Consider the following 20,323-nt stretch of genomic DNA (forward strand, 5'->3'; position numbering starts at 1 on the left):
AAATGTATCTTCTTTACTCATCAAATTGAGTATCTTGGATTCATCGTCTTCGAAGATGGTATCTCACTAGATCCCCGCCAAGGTCAAAGATATACTAGAGTGGCCACCCCCTAAATCAGTTCGTGAAGTTTGTGGGTTTTTAGGGATCACAGAATGGTACAGGATTTTTATCAAAGATAATGCCCTGGTAGCTGCAACCTTTACGGATCTTCTCAAGAAGGATTACAAAATAGTGTAGCTGCCAATCCATCAAAACAGTTTTGATCAGCTCAAGGCCATTATTACTTATGTCCTAGTCCTGAAACTTCCTGATTTCACCAAGGAGTTTGAAGTGGTTACTGATGCCAGTAGTCTAGCACTTGGTGGTGTCTTAGGCCAAGAAGGAAGACCAGTCGCTTATACTTCCTGAAAGCTGAAGCAATATGAAGCAAATTTTGAAACCCATGATTTGGAGCTCTTAGCAGTTGTTCATTGCCTCAAACTATGGAGACATTATCTCTTGGGGAGAAAATTCCAGCTTGTAACTGACTACAAAAGTTTGAAGTGGATCTTCACCCAACCTAACATCCACATGCGGCAAAGGAGATGGATTGAAATCCTACAAGAATATGACTTCGACATCGAATTCCGCCCTGGGAAAGATAATGTGGTAGCAGATACACTTAGCTGCAAATCTTTCTTAAGTCCAATTTCGATGCCAAATGATCCCATACTGGTCAAGGTGAAAGAGGTCTCATCTCATGATCCCGATTATCAAAGGATGGTGAAGTTAGTAGAAGAAGGGAGAAATTCAGAGAAGGAGAAGAATCTAATCAAGGGATACTCCACTCATGAAGGAAACCTCTACTTCAATCACAGGCTATGTATCCCTAAGGATCCTGCTTTAAAGAAACTAATCCTCCATGAAGCTCATGATAGTCCCGCTGCAGGGCACCAAGGCTATGCGAAAACATTAAATGCCGTAAGAAGGAGCTTTTATTGGGCACGTCTGAAAAATGATGTCCTTCGGTACTTGAAGCAATGTCTCTCATGCCAAAGGATCAAAGCTAAAAGAGTCAAGATACTTGGGAAACTTCAACACTTGGATATTCCCCAAATGAAGTAGTATGGATTTTGTCACAAGTCTCCCCACTGTACAATGAGGATATGACTCCATTTTGGTAGTAGTAGACTTGCTTACCAAAGGAGCTCATCTTATACCAGCAAAGAAGACCTTCAAAGCTTCTGATGTTGCTCGATTATTCATCAAGGAAGTCTTCAAACTTCATGGTTTCCCAAAGAGAATAGTAAGTGACCGGGATTCTGACTTCACTTCAAAGTTCTGGCAGTCCTTATTTCAAGCCTTGGGCACTCAACTTTGCTTTAGCATAGCTTATCATCCAGAGACCGATGGCCAGACTGACAAAGTCAATCAGGTAATTGAAGACATTCTCATAGCATATTGTGGACGGGAACCAAGAAGATGGATTCAATACCTTCCTATGGTAAAATTTGCCTACAATACATCTTATCATTAGAGCATAGGCATGTCACCATTCAAAGCACTCTATGGGCAAGAATGCTTATCTCCTCTAAATTTCTCTGATCCGACCATAAGAGTTGAGGCATCTAGGAAAATACTCGAAGAGATGGAGGAACAGACTAAGGCAATCCAAAGGGATATTAAAGCTGCTCAAGATCGGCAAAAGTATTATGCTAACACCGAGAGGTCTCAAAGGATCTTCAAGGAAGGAGACAAAATTCTTCTACGAGTGCGACCCAAACGTAGTTCTCTTTCACACTTGGGAAATACAAGAACCTCAGTCCTAGGTATTGTGGTCCCTGTACAGTTATCAAGTGTCTAGGTAAAAGTGCCTATAAACTCCAGCTCCTAGTCCATATCAAAGTCCACAATGTATTTCATGTAAGTTTGTTAAAGCCTTATGTACCCAGTCTCGATCATATTCTTGATGATGACCAAGTTGTAATCCCTACTCAAGGAGTCCTTGAATTAAAGTCCACTAAGATCATACATTCTAGAGAAAGGCAACTCCGTAATAGAACTCTTGTAGAACATCTAGTACAGTGAAAAGACTACCCTGAAGAGGATGCAACTTGGGAAGATGAAGCTACACTCTTCAAGGATTATCCCCAATTCATGACGAGATCAGGACATCTCGATTTCTTTAAGAGAGGAAGGATGTAACACGCCCATCTTCATTAATAAAAAAATATATCCTTGTAATAGATGAATTTATGAGTTTTTATGATGTAAGAATCAGTGATTTTATTAAACGAGCCATTTCTACTTAGAATCTTCTAATTTTGAGTCCAAATTTGGAATCTGCGTGCGAATTTACCCTAATATAGGGTTTTACAACATCTAAAACGGACACAGGATCAAGCTTATACGTGAATTTTAGTTATTTTTAGTTTAAAAAACGATGACCTTTAAACCTTAATGAATGTACGAATGGGCATCCGATTGACGGACAGTCTGCACCCCAACGACCAGGAGAACATCCCAGGCATTTGCGTTAACCCCCCTCCCCCCCGATCACTCCGGCACGCAAATTGAGGCCGATGTCCCAAATTTGGGGACCCCGTCCCAAAAAGAACCGTACACACTCACCAGGACGCCCGTACAATGGCCGCGTAAGGACCAAAGGCCGACCACCCATTGTATGGTTCATACGTACCGTCATGTGGACATCCATGCTGCCTCTGACCAAAAGGGTACATGCGTACCACACCTTTGCCTGTGCACCACCACCGTACCTTTCCCCAGGCTCATGCAAACCAATGACCAGTACACTTTGATGGCACACCATCCCTTTCACCCGTACTTTGCTCAGCACCGCAACCATACCATGCATCTATATAAACCCCCGAGTACTCCATATCCAGCAGCTCGTTGCGTAGAGCACACCCCCCGGCTGCACGCTACACGAGGCCGTACCGATAGTCCGTACCTCCATTATGCGCGTGCATACTGTACTTGCTTTGTACTTGCTGTACCTTCAGCCGACCCTTACAGCCTTCCTCTCAGCACCCCCTAATCAGCCAACTCTCTTATAAGCCTTATAAGCCCAGGGTGTCCTTAACTCTTCTCCTCTCCCTCTCATGTAAAGAGACTTACAACCCTCAACCTCTGCAAGTAAAACGTTTTTGCCTTTAGGACATCTCACAATCCCCCAACCCCCATTTGTGTAGACTTTAGCAAGAGGTTTTGGAGCTTAGAGGAGGTTCACACGCTACGGTTTTTTGCTCATAGAGTGAGCAAACGATCTCGGAATCGAGATCCAATTGAAGCACTGCGATCGCAGTATCGAGCACTACGAGGTGGTGATCAAGATAACACCATCCCAGAAATGCCAAAATGTCACCTCGGGAGAAGTACGCAACAATGAGATTAGAGAAAATGCTTCTAATGCGGCTCCTGCCCTCCCGTTGCAAGCTCCACAAGGGAACGGTGGCCAGGTCAGCTTGGTTATCATTTAAAAGAAGTTTTAAATTATTCTTTAATATTAATATCAATAAATCAAAAAAGAAGATGTGAATTTTTCCATTAAAAAATGTTAGAAATTCTATGAAGTTACTATTTGAAGTGATGTTATATTTTGTGATCAATGGTTTGTATTGAAATTGCTATCTTTAAGAGAGAGTACAGGTAATTTTTCTCTTGGCTTCGACGTTAACTCCGTTTCCGTGCTTGTGTAGTCGGGAGGCGTCGTTAGCAAAGCCCACGATTGATCCATCGAATCCCTCATACCATTGGGAGAATGAGGTTCCCCGATTGAGGTGAGTGATTGTGATGCTGTCTAGTTCTGAGGGCCTAGGCTAGTGTGGTGAATAAGCCCACCCTAGTGCATAGACATCCCTCTCTGAGGGGCGGGAGGATCGAGCGATGGAGCCTGAGGGGGCAACAGGCCGGAATGAGTCCTCGCTAGCGGCCGACGACGAGGTGTATGGTCCCGTAGGGTTTTGCCCAATATGTAGAGGCCAGAAGGCGGAATTCTAAATCATCAGGAGTATAAAGAAAAAGAATAAGAGAGCCGGTTTGGCTTGTATGGAATTGATTCTTGTATAAACTTTTTTTCTATAAATCTTATCTTTTGCATTATTATATTGTGGAAAGAGGATGTTTTAACGAACCTTGTGAAAAGGCCTTAATTAAGGATCATGTTTATTTATGTCAAACAGTGTGATAGGATTAATTAGAAAACAAATTGACCCGTGAGAGTAGGATGGAAAGTGGGAGGATGGAATGTCCCAACGGCACCATCCTATGGACGGGTAGACCCGATTAGTCGGGTAGCTTTCCAACAACAGATTAAGTGAAAGCCCTATGCTAGATAAATAGATTCTTGGGCAACTCTATTCTAGAAGACAAGGTGAGCGGCTGTGCCATGCATGGATGAGGAAAAAAGCGTTGTCTCTAGGAATCAAGATTAGTAATTGTCTCTAGGAAAAAAGATTAGTAGTTACCCAAATTATGATCAATTACTCTATGGGTGATTTGATTTTTAAAAGACCACGCTCCGCGAGATAGGACTAGGTCTTACCTACAAATTGTACCCTTGAATCTTTACATGGTCAAGGTGTCGACGAGTAGGAAATTTTCGCCAAGTTAAGACTTAGTAGACTATCTTAAGTGTTTCCCCTATTTTGGAAGGGGGGAACCTTACAATGCACCAAGCCCTCATGTCCACCTCTTTTATCCATTGGCATCTCAACCATGTTAAAATCCGCACCAATAATCCAATGATCAGCAAGAGGCATCAACGTAGTGAGAGAATCCAAAAGACATTTCTCTCACCTCTATGGTTAAGAGCATAGAGGTAGAGAATATCAATGCGTGTAGTACCCTGCATAAGACGGATTCACTGCACTGTCGCGCTGAAACTAAGATACAGACACCACCTTTGGTACCAATAGTAGGTGATTGAAGGAAAGAGGCGGCGGGGGGAGGAAGAGGCGGGTGAGAGCAAGGAAGAGGAAGTGGTGGGGGGCAGAAGCAGGCAAGTGAGGAGGCGGGGAAGGAGGTAGGGGACAATTGAATGCACACGCGGAGGGCAGAGAAGGAGGCGGGGGTCAGCAAGGGCGGGAGCAGATGGCGGGGGGGGGGGGGGTTTGCAGAGGCGGGAGGAGCACTGGCGGGAGTAGAAGTGGGGGGCAGCTGGAGCAGAAGGGGCAAAGGCGGGAGGGAGCAGATGGGGGAGGGGGGGGGGGACGGGTAGAGGCAGGAGGAGTAATGGCTGGAGCAAAAGGGGCAGAGGCAGGAGAAGCAAAAAGGGGAAGAGGCGGGGGAAGCAAGGGCGTGGCAGGGCGAAAACAGAGGAGGGGGCGGAGGCAGCAACAGGCGGGGGCAAAGAAGAAGCAGCGGAATCAGTAGCGCATGCACACCCCGGGAGCTTGTTGTGGTTGAGGATTCTGTCTTTTGTTCGGGAGTGCAAGTTTTGATACTTGGCTTAAGGAAAATTGTGGACTATTTGAGATCACGAAGAATATTTTCGGCATCAGCACTCGTCATCACGCATTTTTTAAATTTTTGTACTTGGTTGTTTATCTTGGAAATATCTAGTACAGATGAGCATAATATCCACCAGGTATCTACATAGCTTTGTAATTCTTTTTGGCTGTCTTGCGCACAAACTTACGGTACCCATACACGTGATCATGCTTGCATTCAATCCATCTTGCATAAAACAGCATTGTGTAGTTGAATTAAGTGGTGTTTTAAGATCTGTTGGAGCATGCTTCCCTTATAGCAAGGTATTCTTTCTTCACATTTGGAGCCCAGACCCCCAACAGTGCTAGCGGTCCCCAGTGTAGCTACGTATCTCTCCCCTCCAACTCTTGCACTATTCAAAAGTGCAAGGCATCCTTTTTTCACAATTTTAGCTCAGAACCTTTCTTGACCAGAGCCAATGACAACTCCCAACAGTGCTACCAGCCACCAATGTCACTATATCCACTCCTTCCCACTCTCAAAGCAACCAGCCATGGATGGAGTCTTCTGCCTTATTATTTTGAAATTTCCTCTTTGCAGGATTGTGTTCGGCCTTGACCAAAGGAAATTTTCACTCTATTGACAGAAGAATCTAATTATTGGCAAAAAAAGGACACGTGATCTTACTGTTTCTATTTTTCTTTTTACTAGCCAGATGCATCCTTGTTGTTCATGTTGTCAGTTGACATCAAATCTACATTTTTCCTCACCAATTTTGTTGTTTTTCTTCCAAGCCCCGTGATTTATAATTGAAGCGCCTGTCCATGCAAGGCAGAAACCTGAAGCAGAAATCTAAGAGCTGAAGCTCCCCAATAGGCACCCCCCCTTCCCCATGTTAGCTTCCCGACCTCTCCCTTACACTCTGGCAACCTTCCTCCCCAATTCGCATGCTCTTTTTGACTTGAAATGGGTCGAGATGTCTGTGGGGAGGGCTGTGAATATTCAATCTTTGACCTAGCTTCCAGAAATGCATGAACAATCAGGGTGTTGGATGTTTCAGATTGTATGTCGTGACTGAGGGTATTCAGCTTCTCTTGTGAGAAGGTCTCCCTGCCAGTGAGGATGTTGGATGACCAGCTGGCACAATGATGCAGGTGGAAAGCCAACTTGAACTCAGTAGGAACCAATTCGTTGCTCTAGTCTCTCAGTTCTCAATGTATAGTAATGTTTGGAGCATGACATTACTGCAGTCAAGTGTAAGAGACCTCACACCTGAAGCAGAAGATGAACCCTTTGTAAGTAAGCTGCCATTCGTCTTGCCATAAACTTTGTAGGTAGATAAGTGGATAAACCTGCACACCACTTGCAACCTCACAGCAGTCCTAATGCAAACACCACCTGATTGTATTTGTAGAATCGATGAACCAGCAGAGATGACCACTTCATGTGCACAGTGGAAAGGGCGGGGGGGAGGGAGCCCATTTATGGAAGAGGGGTGACCTTCTCACTAGATAGAGAGGGGGCGTGATATGCCCTTGGGGACCTCCACAACCCTGCCGGACTTGCTTGCATAGATGAAGCACACTTGACTTCTCCCATGTAGAACACTAGAATCGACAATTTATTTAATTTTTAAAGATCCCGAACAAAGATGGCTGAATGTCAAGCTTCCAAGAGACCTATCCCTTTCCTTACTGTTTTCCCTTCTGCAACCTTTATAACACGTTGAAACTATTGTTTCTCACTTAACTAGCATTCATTTTTGGAAAAGGACTTCTATTAACTAGCAGTTTTGTTCTACTTGCAAAACAGATTTAGGACCAGAACCGTCAAATTTTACTTTACTTTAGTTCAAAAGTTTGGTTTTACTTAGCTGACATGCACAAAAAGAAATAAACCTGTCCAAAACCTTTGAACTCTTTCAGACATTGCCCATTGTTGAAGTTCCACATGCTCAAACGCCCATCTTGTCCTCCAATGAGCAACCTTCTTCCAGAGAAGTCAAAAGACATTGCCGACATCTTTGTTCTTCTGTAATTCAATTAAATCACTGAGAAATAAAACTATCATGGGGTCAAGTTTGTACAGAGGTGATGAGAATTTTTATCACGATATGATTACTTGCTCATATCAGAGAAGGAAAACGTTTTTCCTCCAGTTTCAATATCCCATATTGTAACAGTTGAATCCGTCTCCTCTCCAACTACAACCTGAAACAAGAAGTATAACATACATAAGCAAACAAAGATAACTCTATGTTCGAATATTGTAGAAGTGTATATTGCCCGTGGTTTTGGGTTGGTTATCTTGGTTGTCATTGGCTCATTCACATGTGAAGCGGAGGTGTGTGTAAGTTATCCCATAATCAAGGGATTGTAAAGCTTTGATGCATTTGAATATGGCGGGTGTGTGCGCAAGAGAGCCATGGCTAGAGAGAGAAGGAAGAGAGAGATTACAAGATAAGACGCGGTAGCTTGGGCACAAAGTACACTGCTTGATTACTTGATTAATTGATTTGTGAGTACATTGGTGCCCCTTTTATTGGCTGAAAGTGCAACCTCTTCTTTGACCTTATTAAATGAGGTGTGACATCACTGCTTACCTCAAGGGAAGATTCCTAGGTTAACAGACTATTCCCACACTTAACTCCGATTTCCCAACAAACCCCCCTTCGGAGTGGAGGAGTGGTGAGACCCTTCCGTAAAAAAGTTTCATTACCTACTCTGTTTTCTAGTCCCCTCTCGGCTGATTCACCACTCAACACCTCCCGTGCTGTGGTAACAGAATCCCGAGTAAACCTAGGCAGAGTATAGAAACTACTCTTTGTCACCCCCCCTTACTCGTGGCTAGGATTTATCAAATCTCAGAGTTTGGAACATACAAAAATACACATTTTGGGGGACAACCCGAGCAGAGGACCCTTATTGACTCAAACACACACAGCTAAAACATAAAAATGTGGAAGTTGCAGGGACTTCCTATGCATCATGTTTGCCGGTGTAGATCCTCTTCCGGTGGCGATGCCAAGTAGTGGACACTTGGCTCGTCATTTTAGGCTCAAGGGCTAGGGCAGAGCACCCGAGGGACTCTCAATGTGTCGGTGGAGGCTTCAATTGAGTGTTAATGCCTTAATTTCTCAGAAAGCCCCAAATGCGAGAGTATGGAGATACCCTTAATTAGACAATTTTGGCTTCAATTTTGAAAACCCCCAAATCAGGTATTTGTAGGGCCCTTAATTAGGGGTTAATAGTAAAAAAATTTCAAAAACCCTCAAATATTATGATAGCTGTAGCATCTAACTAGAAAAATTTCAAGAAAATTTAGGAAAGACCTAAAATGTTGCAAACCCTAATTCCTCCCAAATACAATCAATAGGCTGATGGTGTTTATATTTGTGTGCTGCTGTGGAGGATCACATTTGTTTGTGTTGTTGATGCTGGTAGAGGTGAAGCTGTAGTGGTGAGAGGCCTTGGAGCAGGCGGGCAGAAGAGAGTAGTCGGACGGCTGCAAGCAGGCGGGCAGCTTCAAGTAGTTTGGCAATAGCTCATGGATAGCAGGAAGGCAACATCAAGCAAAAACGGCGTGAGGGTGAGATGAGCCCAAAAAAAAAAAATCTGAAAAGGAGACGAGCCCAAAATTGGGAGGTAGGGTAAACGGGCGCCAACCTCCACCTGGTCGAACAGGCCTCATCTGGGGTCATTGCCCCCCGCTCCACCTAGCCAGCTAAGCGGTTGCGTGGCGCTCAGCTCAGCGGCCGGCACCCTACCATGGGGGCCGCCAGGTGTGAGGTGAAAAAAAGAAAAAAGAACCACTGTCTCTATAGCCCTTCACCTCCCAAACTTGGAAACACACACACGAACGGAGGCACCACCAGCCACCGCGGCTGGAACACTTTCCACAATTCACCACACCACCCACGCCAGAAAGACAGCACAAAACAGGGGCACCATAGACCAAGCAAACACCCAGCAATTATATTCCCAGTCAAAACATTATACAAGCTTCTCCCGACACAGAAGCCTTACTCACACAACTCACAAACACTCGGGCCTGGATTTACTGCCAAGGGAATTCCACCACGGCCACACCACCTCAGGAATTGCGACCTTGCGTCTGACGACCAAGCCCTTTCAACCACACGACCTCAACAGTTTGACCTGTCACTGCCCGAGGATACACCACATCCTCAATCACCGCGAACCTCTTGCCTGCCTGCTGTACCAATCACACCAAAATGAACCCGGCCACTTATCTCTTCAGAAGGCGCCCCACCAGCTAACCCTCAACTCTCTGCAGCCCATCACTTCTGTATGTGTCGCCAGCAGCTACACCAAACATCTCTCTCTCTCTCTGTCTCTGTGCTGATCCTCTGCCAGCCACTTCCTCACTTCCTCTTGCAGCTTATCTGCAGTGCTTCCGGCCCCACCAGCCTCTGCACATCCCTTGTCCACAGCCCTGTCTCCAGCACCTACCTGTGCTTCCACTTCCGGCTTTACCTAGCGGCCCACACCAGCCCACGCACGATCACTCGAGCAGCATCCTCCTTTTCCACAAGGTGGCCACTCCTCTGCACTCTTCACTGCTCCCCGGTGCCATCTTTCGCATCCCAAAAGGTGGCCATCTCCCAAATTACCCAACCACTTCTTCAGTCCAGCAGCAGCTTCTCTCTGCAGTCAGCACCCGCTCACGTTTCTGGTTGCAGCCCTCTGGCTCCTCTTCTCTTACACTGGCAGCCACGCCAACCACCAGTCCGTCGACCCTTAGCTTCACCACAAACCCACTTCTCTTCTTACGCGTCTGTGGCTGCACTTCACAAGGGGGGCCCCCAGCCTCTACGCGATGGCCACACACCCAAAGGCGTCTCTCTCTGCAGACTGACCCAGGCCCTCAGTCGTATGCGACCGCACCCCAGCGTATCTCCCACACACTGCACCAGCTGCTCCTTCCTCTTCAATGCCTGCAGGCTGCGCCCAAGAGCCCCCGAAAAAAACAAGGCGACGGCACACCTTTTCTTCTTCAGCTACGCATCACCCGCTCACGCTGTCTCTCGCTTCACGTGCCGGCCAACTTCTAGAGGCCCTTCGCTGGCGGCTACATAAACAGCCATGTGGCGGGCCACGTTAATATCATCTTTTTTTTCTTTTAAGGCCTACAAGATGGCCGCCTCAACATTCCTTCATTTCACACCAATGATTTTGTGCCATCCCTATCCACATGTAGCCGCTCTCTCTCTTCCATTTCACCAATTTAAAGGCAACATTGGCCCCATAATCTTTTAACTGCTCCCATCCTCCACATACTCTTCAAATGCAGCTTCCAGTGCCCACTGTACTTGGGACGCGCACACACTTCCAGCGACCGAGCAGCTGAAACCATCTCCAGCCAACCACATTCCGGACAAGCCTGCACAAGTCCAAAATAAAAACCGTCCACCCTGTACACCTGGCAACGCCCTCCATAGCAAAGCCTTTATTCACACCATGCACACGTATGTACACAAGCCCAAAATACCTCTCAGAAAAACGCCTGACATACTTTGCCAACCCCCCTATCTGCTAGAGCATTCATGCTCAGCAGCAAAACGCAAAGTCCAATAGCTATCCACCAGGATCAAGAGGAAACAGCTCCAACTGACCATCCCAATCCCCAATATCTGTGAAACACCATGGCTGTATCACCACATACCAAACATCAACCATAGCCACAAAATCATTTACATCCACTTCACCCATAACAAACCTCCCTGTCTTCAAAACCTGTGGCATTATAGCATCTAGCATCCCATTCATCAACACCTGTGAAGGCCAGGTTCCAGCATTTTGACCTTTCTGCACACCAAAATCCACATCCTCTCCATCAGTGTCCACAAGCACTTCCAGCTCTTGTAAAACAGGCATCTCTTCACAACCATACAGCTCAACTGGTTCAGAACCCTTGTCATCCATGGACTTTGCCTTTAGCATCTCAGCAACACGCAAAGAAGCCTTAGTTACACTCTCAACCATATCTGCATCCATCTCTATCTCTGGCTCTTGCTCATCAAGGCTAGCAATTGCCCATATATCGTCCTCAAGCACAATACTGACATCACAACGCTCTTCATCAGCCAAATCCACATGCATACCTTCTTGAGTGTTGCCAACCCCCCTGGTATCATCGTCCAAAGACTCCCCAGCACATAATGCATCAAATGGAATAACATCCACATCATCCATCTCGCAGGTACCATATCACCATCAAGCTGTCCAAGAAAATCCATAATAATAGGATCTTCCTCCATGCTCTCCACATCCGCATTGCAAACCATCTTCACTTCACCACAAGTCTCTACCCCATCCTCCTCCCTTGTAGAATCTAACAAACAATCATCCTCAAAACATTCTGTATCCAGCTCCTTTTCCTTCTTATCATCAGCCAATCCCAAGGCATCATCCTCTTTACTTCCATGTGCATGCATGTCATCCAGATCCAAATGATCTAAAATAGAGCCTTCCAAATTACTGTCCTGCACAGCCATGACATCCCCGTTCAAAGAAGAATCCACTGGCAACTTCTCATCTTCACTTGTCTCCTTCACCTGCTTTTCATCCACCTTCACATGCTTTTCAAACTTTGGAAAAAAATCAGAAGGCATATAAAACATCCCCCTTTGCACCTCTATAGGCCTTTGAGGCTCCTGTCTAATCAAACTTTGCATAGAACTCTTATCCACCTCAACCAAATTTACATGCTTATCCCTTGCAGACACAACTCCTTCATACGGATAAATACCCATCTTCATCTGCTTCAAAACCTTGCCTTCCTTTTCCCTAGCAACCCAACCCTAACTGCATCATCAAATGACTTGGGATTCTTCAACTCAAGCTCTAAATGAGGTAACAAACCATCAATAAACAAGCTCTTTTTCAAAAACATAGGAGGAACTTCCTGCTTCAATGTCATACACCACTTACTCCACAAACATGTAAATACCTGCACAAAATCATCCAGTGATTGCCCATGGACCTGCTTCAAGACGCTCAACTCCTGCCAAAGCACACTAGAATCCTCCACTTGCTGAAAACGCTCCAAAAGGCCGCCTTTCAACCTGTCTAAGGTCAAAACACCAGCATCCTGTGCCTTAAAATCCTTAAGCCAGCTTCGGGCATCTCCCTTCAAGAAAATCTTTATCAGCTTCAGAACCTGCTCTTCATCTGTCACATGATTGCTAATGCATGCCAACTCCATTTGCTCCAAAAAGTCAACCACATCTTCACCCTTCCTGCCATGAAATTCAGGATAAGACCACATCCTGAAAACCTGTAACAATCCCTGAGCTCTCCTCAGTGGGACACACGCCCTTGTAGGCAAAGAACAACACCAGAGTTATCCTCAGTGGGGGCACCAGAAGAATGTGAGGTGAAAAAAAGAAAAAAGAACCACTGCCTCTATAGCCCTTCACCTCCCAAACTTGGAAACACACACACGAACGGAGGCACCACCAGCCACCGCGGCTGGAACACTTTCCACAATTCACCACACCACCCACGCCAGAAAGACAGCACAAAACAGGGGCACCATAGACCAAGCAAACACCCAGCAATTATATTCCCAGTCAAAACATTATACAAGCTTCTCCCGACACAGAAGCCTTGCTCACACAACTCACAAACACTCGGGCCTGGATTTACTGCCAAGGGAATTCCACCACGGCCACACCACCTCAGGAATTGCGACCTTGCGTCTGACGACCAAGCCCTTTCAACCACACGACCTCAACACTTTGACTTGTCACTGCTTGAGGATACACCACATCCTCAATCACCGCGAACCTCTCGCCTGCCTGCTGTGCCAATCACACCAGAATGAACCCGGCCACTTATCTCTTCAGAAGGCGCCCCACCAGCTAACCCTCAACTCTCTGCAGTCCATCACTTCTGTATGTGTCGCCAGCAGCTACACCAAACATCTCTCTCTCTCTCTGTCTCTGTGCTGATCCTCTGCCAGCCACTTCCTCACTTCCTCTTGCAGCTTATCTGCAGTGCTTCCGGCCCCACCAGGCTCTGCACATCCCTTGTCCACAGCCCTGTCTCCAGCACCTACCTGTGCTTCCACTTCCGGCTTCACCTAGCGGCCCACACCAGCCCACGCACGATCACTCGAGCAGCATCCTCCTTTTCCACAAGGTGGCCACTCCCCTGCACTCTTCACTGCTCCCCGGTGCCATCTTTCGCATCCCAAAAGGTGGCCATCTCCCAAATTACCCGACCACTTCTTCAGTCCAACAGCAGCTTCTCTCTGCAGTCAGCACCCGCTCACGTTTCTGGTTGCAGCCCTCTGGCTCCTCTTCTCTTACGCTGGTAGCCACGCCAACCACCAGTCCGTCGACCCTTAGCTTCACCACAAACCCACTTCTCTGCTTACGCGTCTGTGTCTGCACTTCACAAGGGGGGCCCCCAGCCTCTACGCGATGGCCACACACCCAAAGGCGTCTCTCTCTGCAGACTGACCCGGGCCCTCAGTCGTATGCGACCGCACCCCAGCGTATCTCCCACACACTGCACCAGCTGCTCCTTCCTCTTCAATGCCTGCAGCTGCGCCCAAGAGCCCTCGAAAAAAACAAGGCGACGGCACACCTTTTCTTCTTCAGAAGCAACACCCGCTCACGCTGTCTCTCGCTTCACGTGCCGGCCAACTTCTAGAGGCCCTTCGCTGGCGGCTACATAAACAACCATGTGGCGGGCCACGTTAATATCATCTTTTTTTTCTTTTAAGGCCTACAAGATGGCCGCCTCAACATTCCTTCATTTCACACCAATGATTTTGTGCCATCCCTATCCACATGTAGCCGCTCTCTCTCTTCCATTTCACCAATTTAAAGGCAACATTGGCCCCATAATCTTTTAACTGCGCCCATGCTCCACATACTCTTCAAATGCAGCTTCCAGTGCCCACTGTACTTGGGACGCGCACACACTTCCAGCGACCGAGCAGCTGAAACCATCTCCAGCCAACCACATTCCGGACAGGCCTGCACAAGTCCAAAATAAAAACCGTCCACCCTGTACACCTGGCAACGCCCTCCATAGCAAAGCCTTTATTCACACCGTGCACACGTATGTACACAAGCCCAAAATACCTCTCAGAAAAGCGCCTGACATACTTTGCCAACCCCCCTATCTGCTAGAGCATTCATGCTCAGCAGCAAAACACAAAGTCCAATAGCTATCCACCAGGATCAAAAGGAAACAGCTCCAACTGACCATCCCAATCCTCAATATCTGTGAAACACCATGGCTGTATCACCACATACCAAACATCAACCATAGCCACAAAATCATTCACATCCACTTCACCCATAACAAACCTCCCTGTCTTCAAAACCTGTGGCATTACAGCATCTAGCATCCCATTCATCAACACCTGTGAAGGCCAGGTTCCAGCATTTTGACCTTTCTGCACACCAAAATCCACATCCTCTCCATCAGTGTCCACAAGCACTTCCAGCTCTTGTAAAAGAGGCATCTCTTCACAACCATACAGCTCAACTGGTTCAGAACCCTTGTCATCCATGGACTTTGCCTTTAGCATCTCAGCAACACGCAAAGAAGCCTTAGTTACACTCTCAACCATATCTGCATCCATCTCTATCGCTGGCTCTTGCTCATCAAGGCTAGCAATTGCCCATATATCGTCCTCAAGCACAATACTGACATCACAACGCTCTTCATCAGCCAAATCCACATGCATACCTTCTTGAGTGTTGCCAACCCCCCTGGTATCATCGTCCAAAGACTCCCCAGCACATAATGCATCAAATGGAATAACATCCACATCATCCATCGCAGGTACCATATCACCATCAAGCTGTCCAAGAAAATCCATAATAATAGGATCTTCCTCCATGCTCTCCACATCCGCATTGCAAACCATCTTCACTTCACCACAAGTCTCTACCCCATCCTCCTCCCTTGTAGAATCTAACAATCAATCATCCTCAAAACATTCTGTATCCAGCTCCTTTTCCTTCTTATCATCAGCCAATCCCAAGGCATCATCCTCTTTACTTCCATGTGCATGCATGTCATCCAGATCCAAATGATCTCCAATAGAGCCTTCCAAATTACTGTCCTGCACAGCCATGACACCCCCGTTCAAAGAAGAATCCACTGGCAACTTCTCATCTTCACTTGTCTCCTTCACCTGCTTTTCATCCACCTTCACATGCTTTTCAAACTTTGGAAAAAAATCAGAAGGCATATAAAACATCCCCCTTTGCACCTCTATAGGCCTTTGAGGCTCCTGTCTAATCAAACTTTGCATAGAACTCTTATCCACCTCAACCAAATTTACATGCTTATCCCTTGCAGACACAACTCCTTCATACGGATAAATACCCATCTCCATCTGCTTCAAAACCTTGCCTACCTTTTCCCTAGCAACCCAACCCTAACTGCATCATCAAATGACTTGGGATTCTTCAACTCAAGCTCTAAATGAGGTAACAAACCATCAATAAACAAGCTCTTTTTCAAAAACATAGGAGGAACTTCCTGCTTCAATGTCATACACCACTTACTCCACAAACATGTAAATACCTGCACAAAATCATCCAGTGATTGCCCATGGACCTGCTTCAAGACGCTCAACTCCTGCCAAAGCACACTAGAATCCTCCACTTGCTGAAAACGCTCCAAAAGGCCTTCTTTCAACCTGTCTAAGGTCAAAACACCAGCATCCTGTGCCTTAAAATCCTTAAGCCAGCTTCGGGCATCTCCCTTCAAGAAAATCTTTATCAGCTTCAGAACCTGCTCTTCATCTGTCACATGATTGCTAATGCATGCCAACTCCATTTGCTCCAAAAAGTCAACCACATCTTCACCCTTCCTGCCATGAAATTCAGGATAAGACCACATCCTGAAAACCTGTAACAATCCCTGAGCTCTCCTCAGTGGGACACACGCCCTTGTAGGCAAAGAACAACACCAGAGTTATCCTCAGTGGGGGCACCAGAAGAATGTGAGGTGAAAAAAAGAAAAAAGAACCACTGCCTCTATAGCCCTTCACCTCCCAAACTTGGAAACACACACACGAACGGAGGCACCACCAGCCACCGCGGCTGGAACACTTTCCACAATTCACCACACCACCCACGCCAGAAAGACAGCACAAAACAGGGGCACCATATACCAAGCAAACACCCAGCAATTATATTCCCAGTCAAAACATTATACAAGCTTCTCCCGACACAGAAGCCTTGCTCACACAACTCACAAACACTCGGGCCTGGATTTACCGCCAAGGGAATTCCACCACGGCCACACCACCTCAGGAATTGCGACCTTGCGTCTGACGACCAAGCCCTTTCAACCACACGACCTCAAAACTTTGACTTGTCACTGCCTGAGGATACACCACATCCTCAATCACCGCGAACCTCTCGCCTGCCTGCTGTGCCAATCACACCAGAATGAACCCGGCCACTTATCTCTTCAGAAGGCGCCCCACCAGCTAACCCTCAACTCTCTGCAGCCCATCACTTCTGTATGTGTCGCCAGCAGCTACACCAAACATCTCTCTCTCTCTCTGTCTCTGTGCTGAACCTCTGCCAGCCACTTCCTCACTTCCTCTTGCAGCTTATCTGCAGTGCTTCCGGCCCCACTAGGCTCTGCACATCCCTTGTCCACAGCCCTGTCTCCAGCACCTACCTGTGCTTCCACTTCCGGCTTCACCTAGCGGCCCACACCAGCCCACGCACGATCAGTCGAGCAGCATCCTCCTTTTCCACAAGGTGGCCACTCCCCTGCACTCTTCACACTGCTCCCCGGTGCCATCTTTCGCATCCCAAAAGGTGGCCATCTCCCAAATTACCCGACCACTTCTTCAGTCCAACAGCAGCTTCTCTCTGCAGTCAGCACCCGCTCACGTTTCTGGTTGCAGCCCTCTGGCTCCTCTTCTCTTACGCTGGCAGCCACGCCAACCACCAGTCCGTCGACCCTTAGCTTCACCACAAACCCACTTCTCTGCTTACGCGTCTGTGGCTGCACTTCACAAGGGGGGCCCCCAGCCTCTACGCGATGGCCACACACCCAAAGGCGTCTCTCTCTGCAGACTGACCCGGGCCCTCAGTCGTATGCGACCGCACCCCAGCGTATCTCCCACACACTGCACCAGCTGCTCCTTCCTCTTCAATGCCTGCAGCTGCGCCCAAGAGCCCCCGAAAAAAACAAGGCGACGGCACACCTTTTCTTCTTCAGCTGCGCATCACCCGCTCACGCTGTCTCTCGCTTCACGTGCCGGCCAACTTCTAGAGGCCCTTCGCTGGCGGCTACATAAACAGCCATGTGGCGGGCCACGTTAATATCATTTTTTTTTTCTTTTAAGGCCTACAAGATGGCCGCCTCAACATTCCTTCATTTCACACCAATGATTTTGTGCCATCCCTATCCACATGTAGCCGCTCTCTCTCTTCCATTTCACCAATTTAAAGGCAACATTGGCCCCATAATCTTTTAACTGCGCCCATGCTCCACATACTCTTCAAATGCAGCTTCCAGTGCCCACTGTACTTGGGACGCGCACACACTTCCAGCGACCGAGCAGCTGAAACCATCTCCAGCCAACCACATTCCGGACAGGCCTGCACAAGTCCAAAATAAAAACCGTCCACCCTGTACACTTGGCAACGCCCTCCATAGCAAAGCCTTTATTCACACCGTGCACACGTATGTACACAAGCCCAAAATACCTCTCAGAAAAACGCCTGATATACTTTGCCAACCCCCCTATCTGCTAGAGCATTCATGCTCAGCAGCAAAACACAAAGTCCAATAGCTATCCACCAGGATCAAAAGGAAACAGCTCCAACTGACCATCCCAATCCCCAATATCTGTGAAACACCATGGCTGTATCACCACATACCAAACATCAACCATAGCCACAAAATCATTCACATCCACTTCACCCATAACAAACCTCCCTGTCTTCAAAACCTGTGGCATTACAGCATCTAGCATCCCATTCATCAACACCTGTGAAGGCCAGGTTCTAGCATTTTGACCTTTCTGCACACCAAAATCCACATCCTCTCCATCAGTGTCCACAAGCACTTCCAGCTCTTGTAAAACAGGCATCTCTTCACAACCATACAGCTCAACTGGTTCAGAACCCTTGTCATCCATGGACTTTGACTTAGCATCTCAACAACACGCAAAGAAGCCTTAGTTACACTCTCAACCATATCTGCATCCATCTGTATCTCTGGCTCTTGCTCATCAAGGCTAGCAATTGCCCATATATCGTCCTCAAGCACAATACTGACATCACAACGCTCTTCATCAGCCAAATCCACATGCATACCTTCTTGAGTGTTGCCAACCCCCCTGGTATCATCGTCCAAAGACTCCCCAGCACATAATGCATCAAATGGAATAACATCCACATCATCCATCGCAGGTACCATATCACCATCAAGCTGTCCAAGAAAATCCATAATAATAGGATCTTCCTCCATGCTCTCCACATCCGCATTGCAAACCATCTTCACTTCACCACAAGTCTCTACCCCATCCTCCTCCCTTGTAGAATCTAACAATCAATCATCCTCAAAACATTCTGTATCCAGCTCCTTTTCCTTCTTATCATCAGCCAATCCCAAGGCATCATCCTCTTTACTTCCATGTGCATGCATGTCTTCCAGATCCAAATGATCTCCAATAGAGCCTTCCAAATTACTGTCCTGCACAGCCATGACATCCCCGTTCAAAGAAGAATCCACTGGCAACTTCTCATCTTCACTTGTCTCCTTCACCTGCTTTTCATCCACCTTCACATGCTTTTCAAACTTTGGAAAAAAATCAGAAGGCATATAAAACATCCCCCTTTGCACCTCTATAGGCCTTTGAGGCTCCTGTCTAATCAAACTTTGCATAGAACTCTTATCCACCTCAACCAAATTTACATGCTTATCCCTTGCAGACACAACTCCTTCATACGGATAAATACCCATCTCCATCTGCTTCAAAACCTTGCCTTCCTTTTCCCTAGCAACCCAACCCTAACTGCATCATCAAATGACTTGGGATTCTTCAACTCAAGCTCTAAATGAGGTAACAAACCATCAATAAACAAGCTCTTTTTTAAAAACATAGGAGGAACTTCCTGCTTCAATGTCATACACCACTTACTCCACAAACATGTAAATACCTGCACAAAATCATCCAGTGATTGCCCATGGACCTGCTTCAAGACGCTCAACTCCTGCCAAAGCACACTAGAATCCTCCACTTGCTGAAAATGCTCCAAAAGGCCTTCTTTCAACCTGTCTAAGGTCAAAACACCAGCATCCTGTGCCTTAAAATCCTTAAGCCAGCTTCGGGCATCTCCCTTCAAGAAAATCTTTATCAGCTTCAGAACCTGCTCTTCATCTGTCACATGATTGCTAATGCATGCCAACTCCATTTGCTCCAAAAAGTCAACCACATCTTCACCCTTCCTGCCATGAAATTCAGGATAAGACCACATCCTGAAAACCTGTAACAATCCCTGAGCTCTCCTCAGTGGGACACACGCCCTTGTAGGCAAAGAACAACACCAGAGTTATCCTCAGTGGGGGCACCAGAAGAATGTGAGGTGAAAAAAAGAAAAAAGAACCACTGCCTCTATAGCCCTTCACCTCCCAAACTTGGAAACACACACACGAACGGAGGCACCACCAGCCACCGCGGCTGGAACACTTTCCACAATTCACCACACCACCCACGCCAGAAAGACAGCACAAAACAGGGGCACCATAGACCAAGCAAACACCCAGCAATTATATTCCCAGTCAAAACATTATACAAGCTTCTCCCGACACAGAAGCCTTACTCACACAACTCACAAACACTCGGGCCTGGATTTACTGCCAAGGG

General features: G+C 46.9%; 1 protein-coding gene across 10 annotated transcripts in view; it reads right to left on the reverse strand.

The window, feature by feature from the left end:
* LOC147605798 (uncharacterized) overlaps positions 1-20,323 on the reverse strand; it is a 283,773-nt gene that overhangs the window by 115,807 nt on the left and 147,643 nt on the right. For all 10 annotated transcript variants that reach the window (XM_086792669.1, XM_086792672.1, XM_086792671.1 and 7 more), the window contains 2 exons: positions 7,553-7,641; positions 7,330-7,462 (listed from right to left, as the gene is read on the reverse strand). In XM_086792669.1, coding sequence (XP_086648795.1) covers positions 7,330-7,462; positions 7,553-7,641 — 222 coding nt within the window. The remainder of the gene's footprint in view (positions 1-7,329; positions 7,463-7,552; positions 7,642-20,323) is intronic.

The sequence above is a fragment of the Cibotium barometz genome, chromosome 58 (genome assembly GCF_041138505.1).
Source record: "Cibotium barometz isolate CiBa-2024 chromosome 58, ASM4113850v1, whole genome shotgun sequence".
Classification (NCBI taxonomy): domain Eukaryota; kingdom Viridiplantae; phylum Streptophyta; class Polypodiopsida; order Cyatheales; family Cibotiaceae; genus Cibotium; species Cibotium barometz.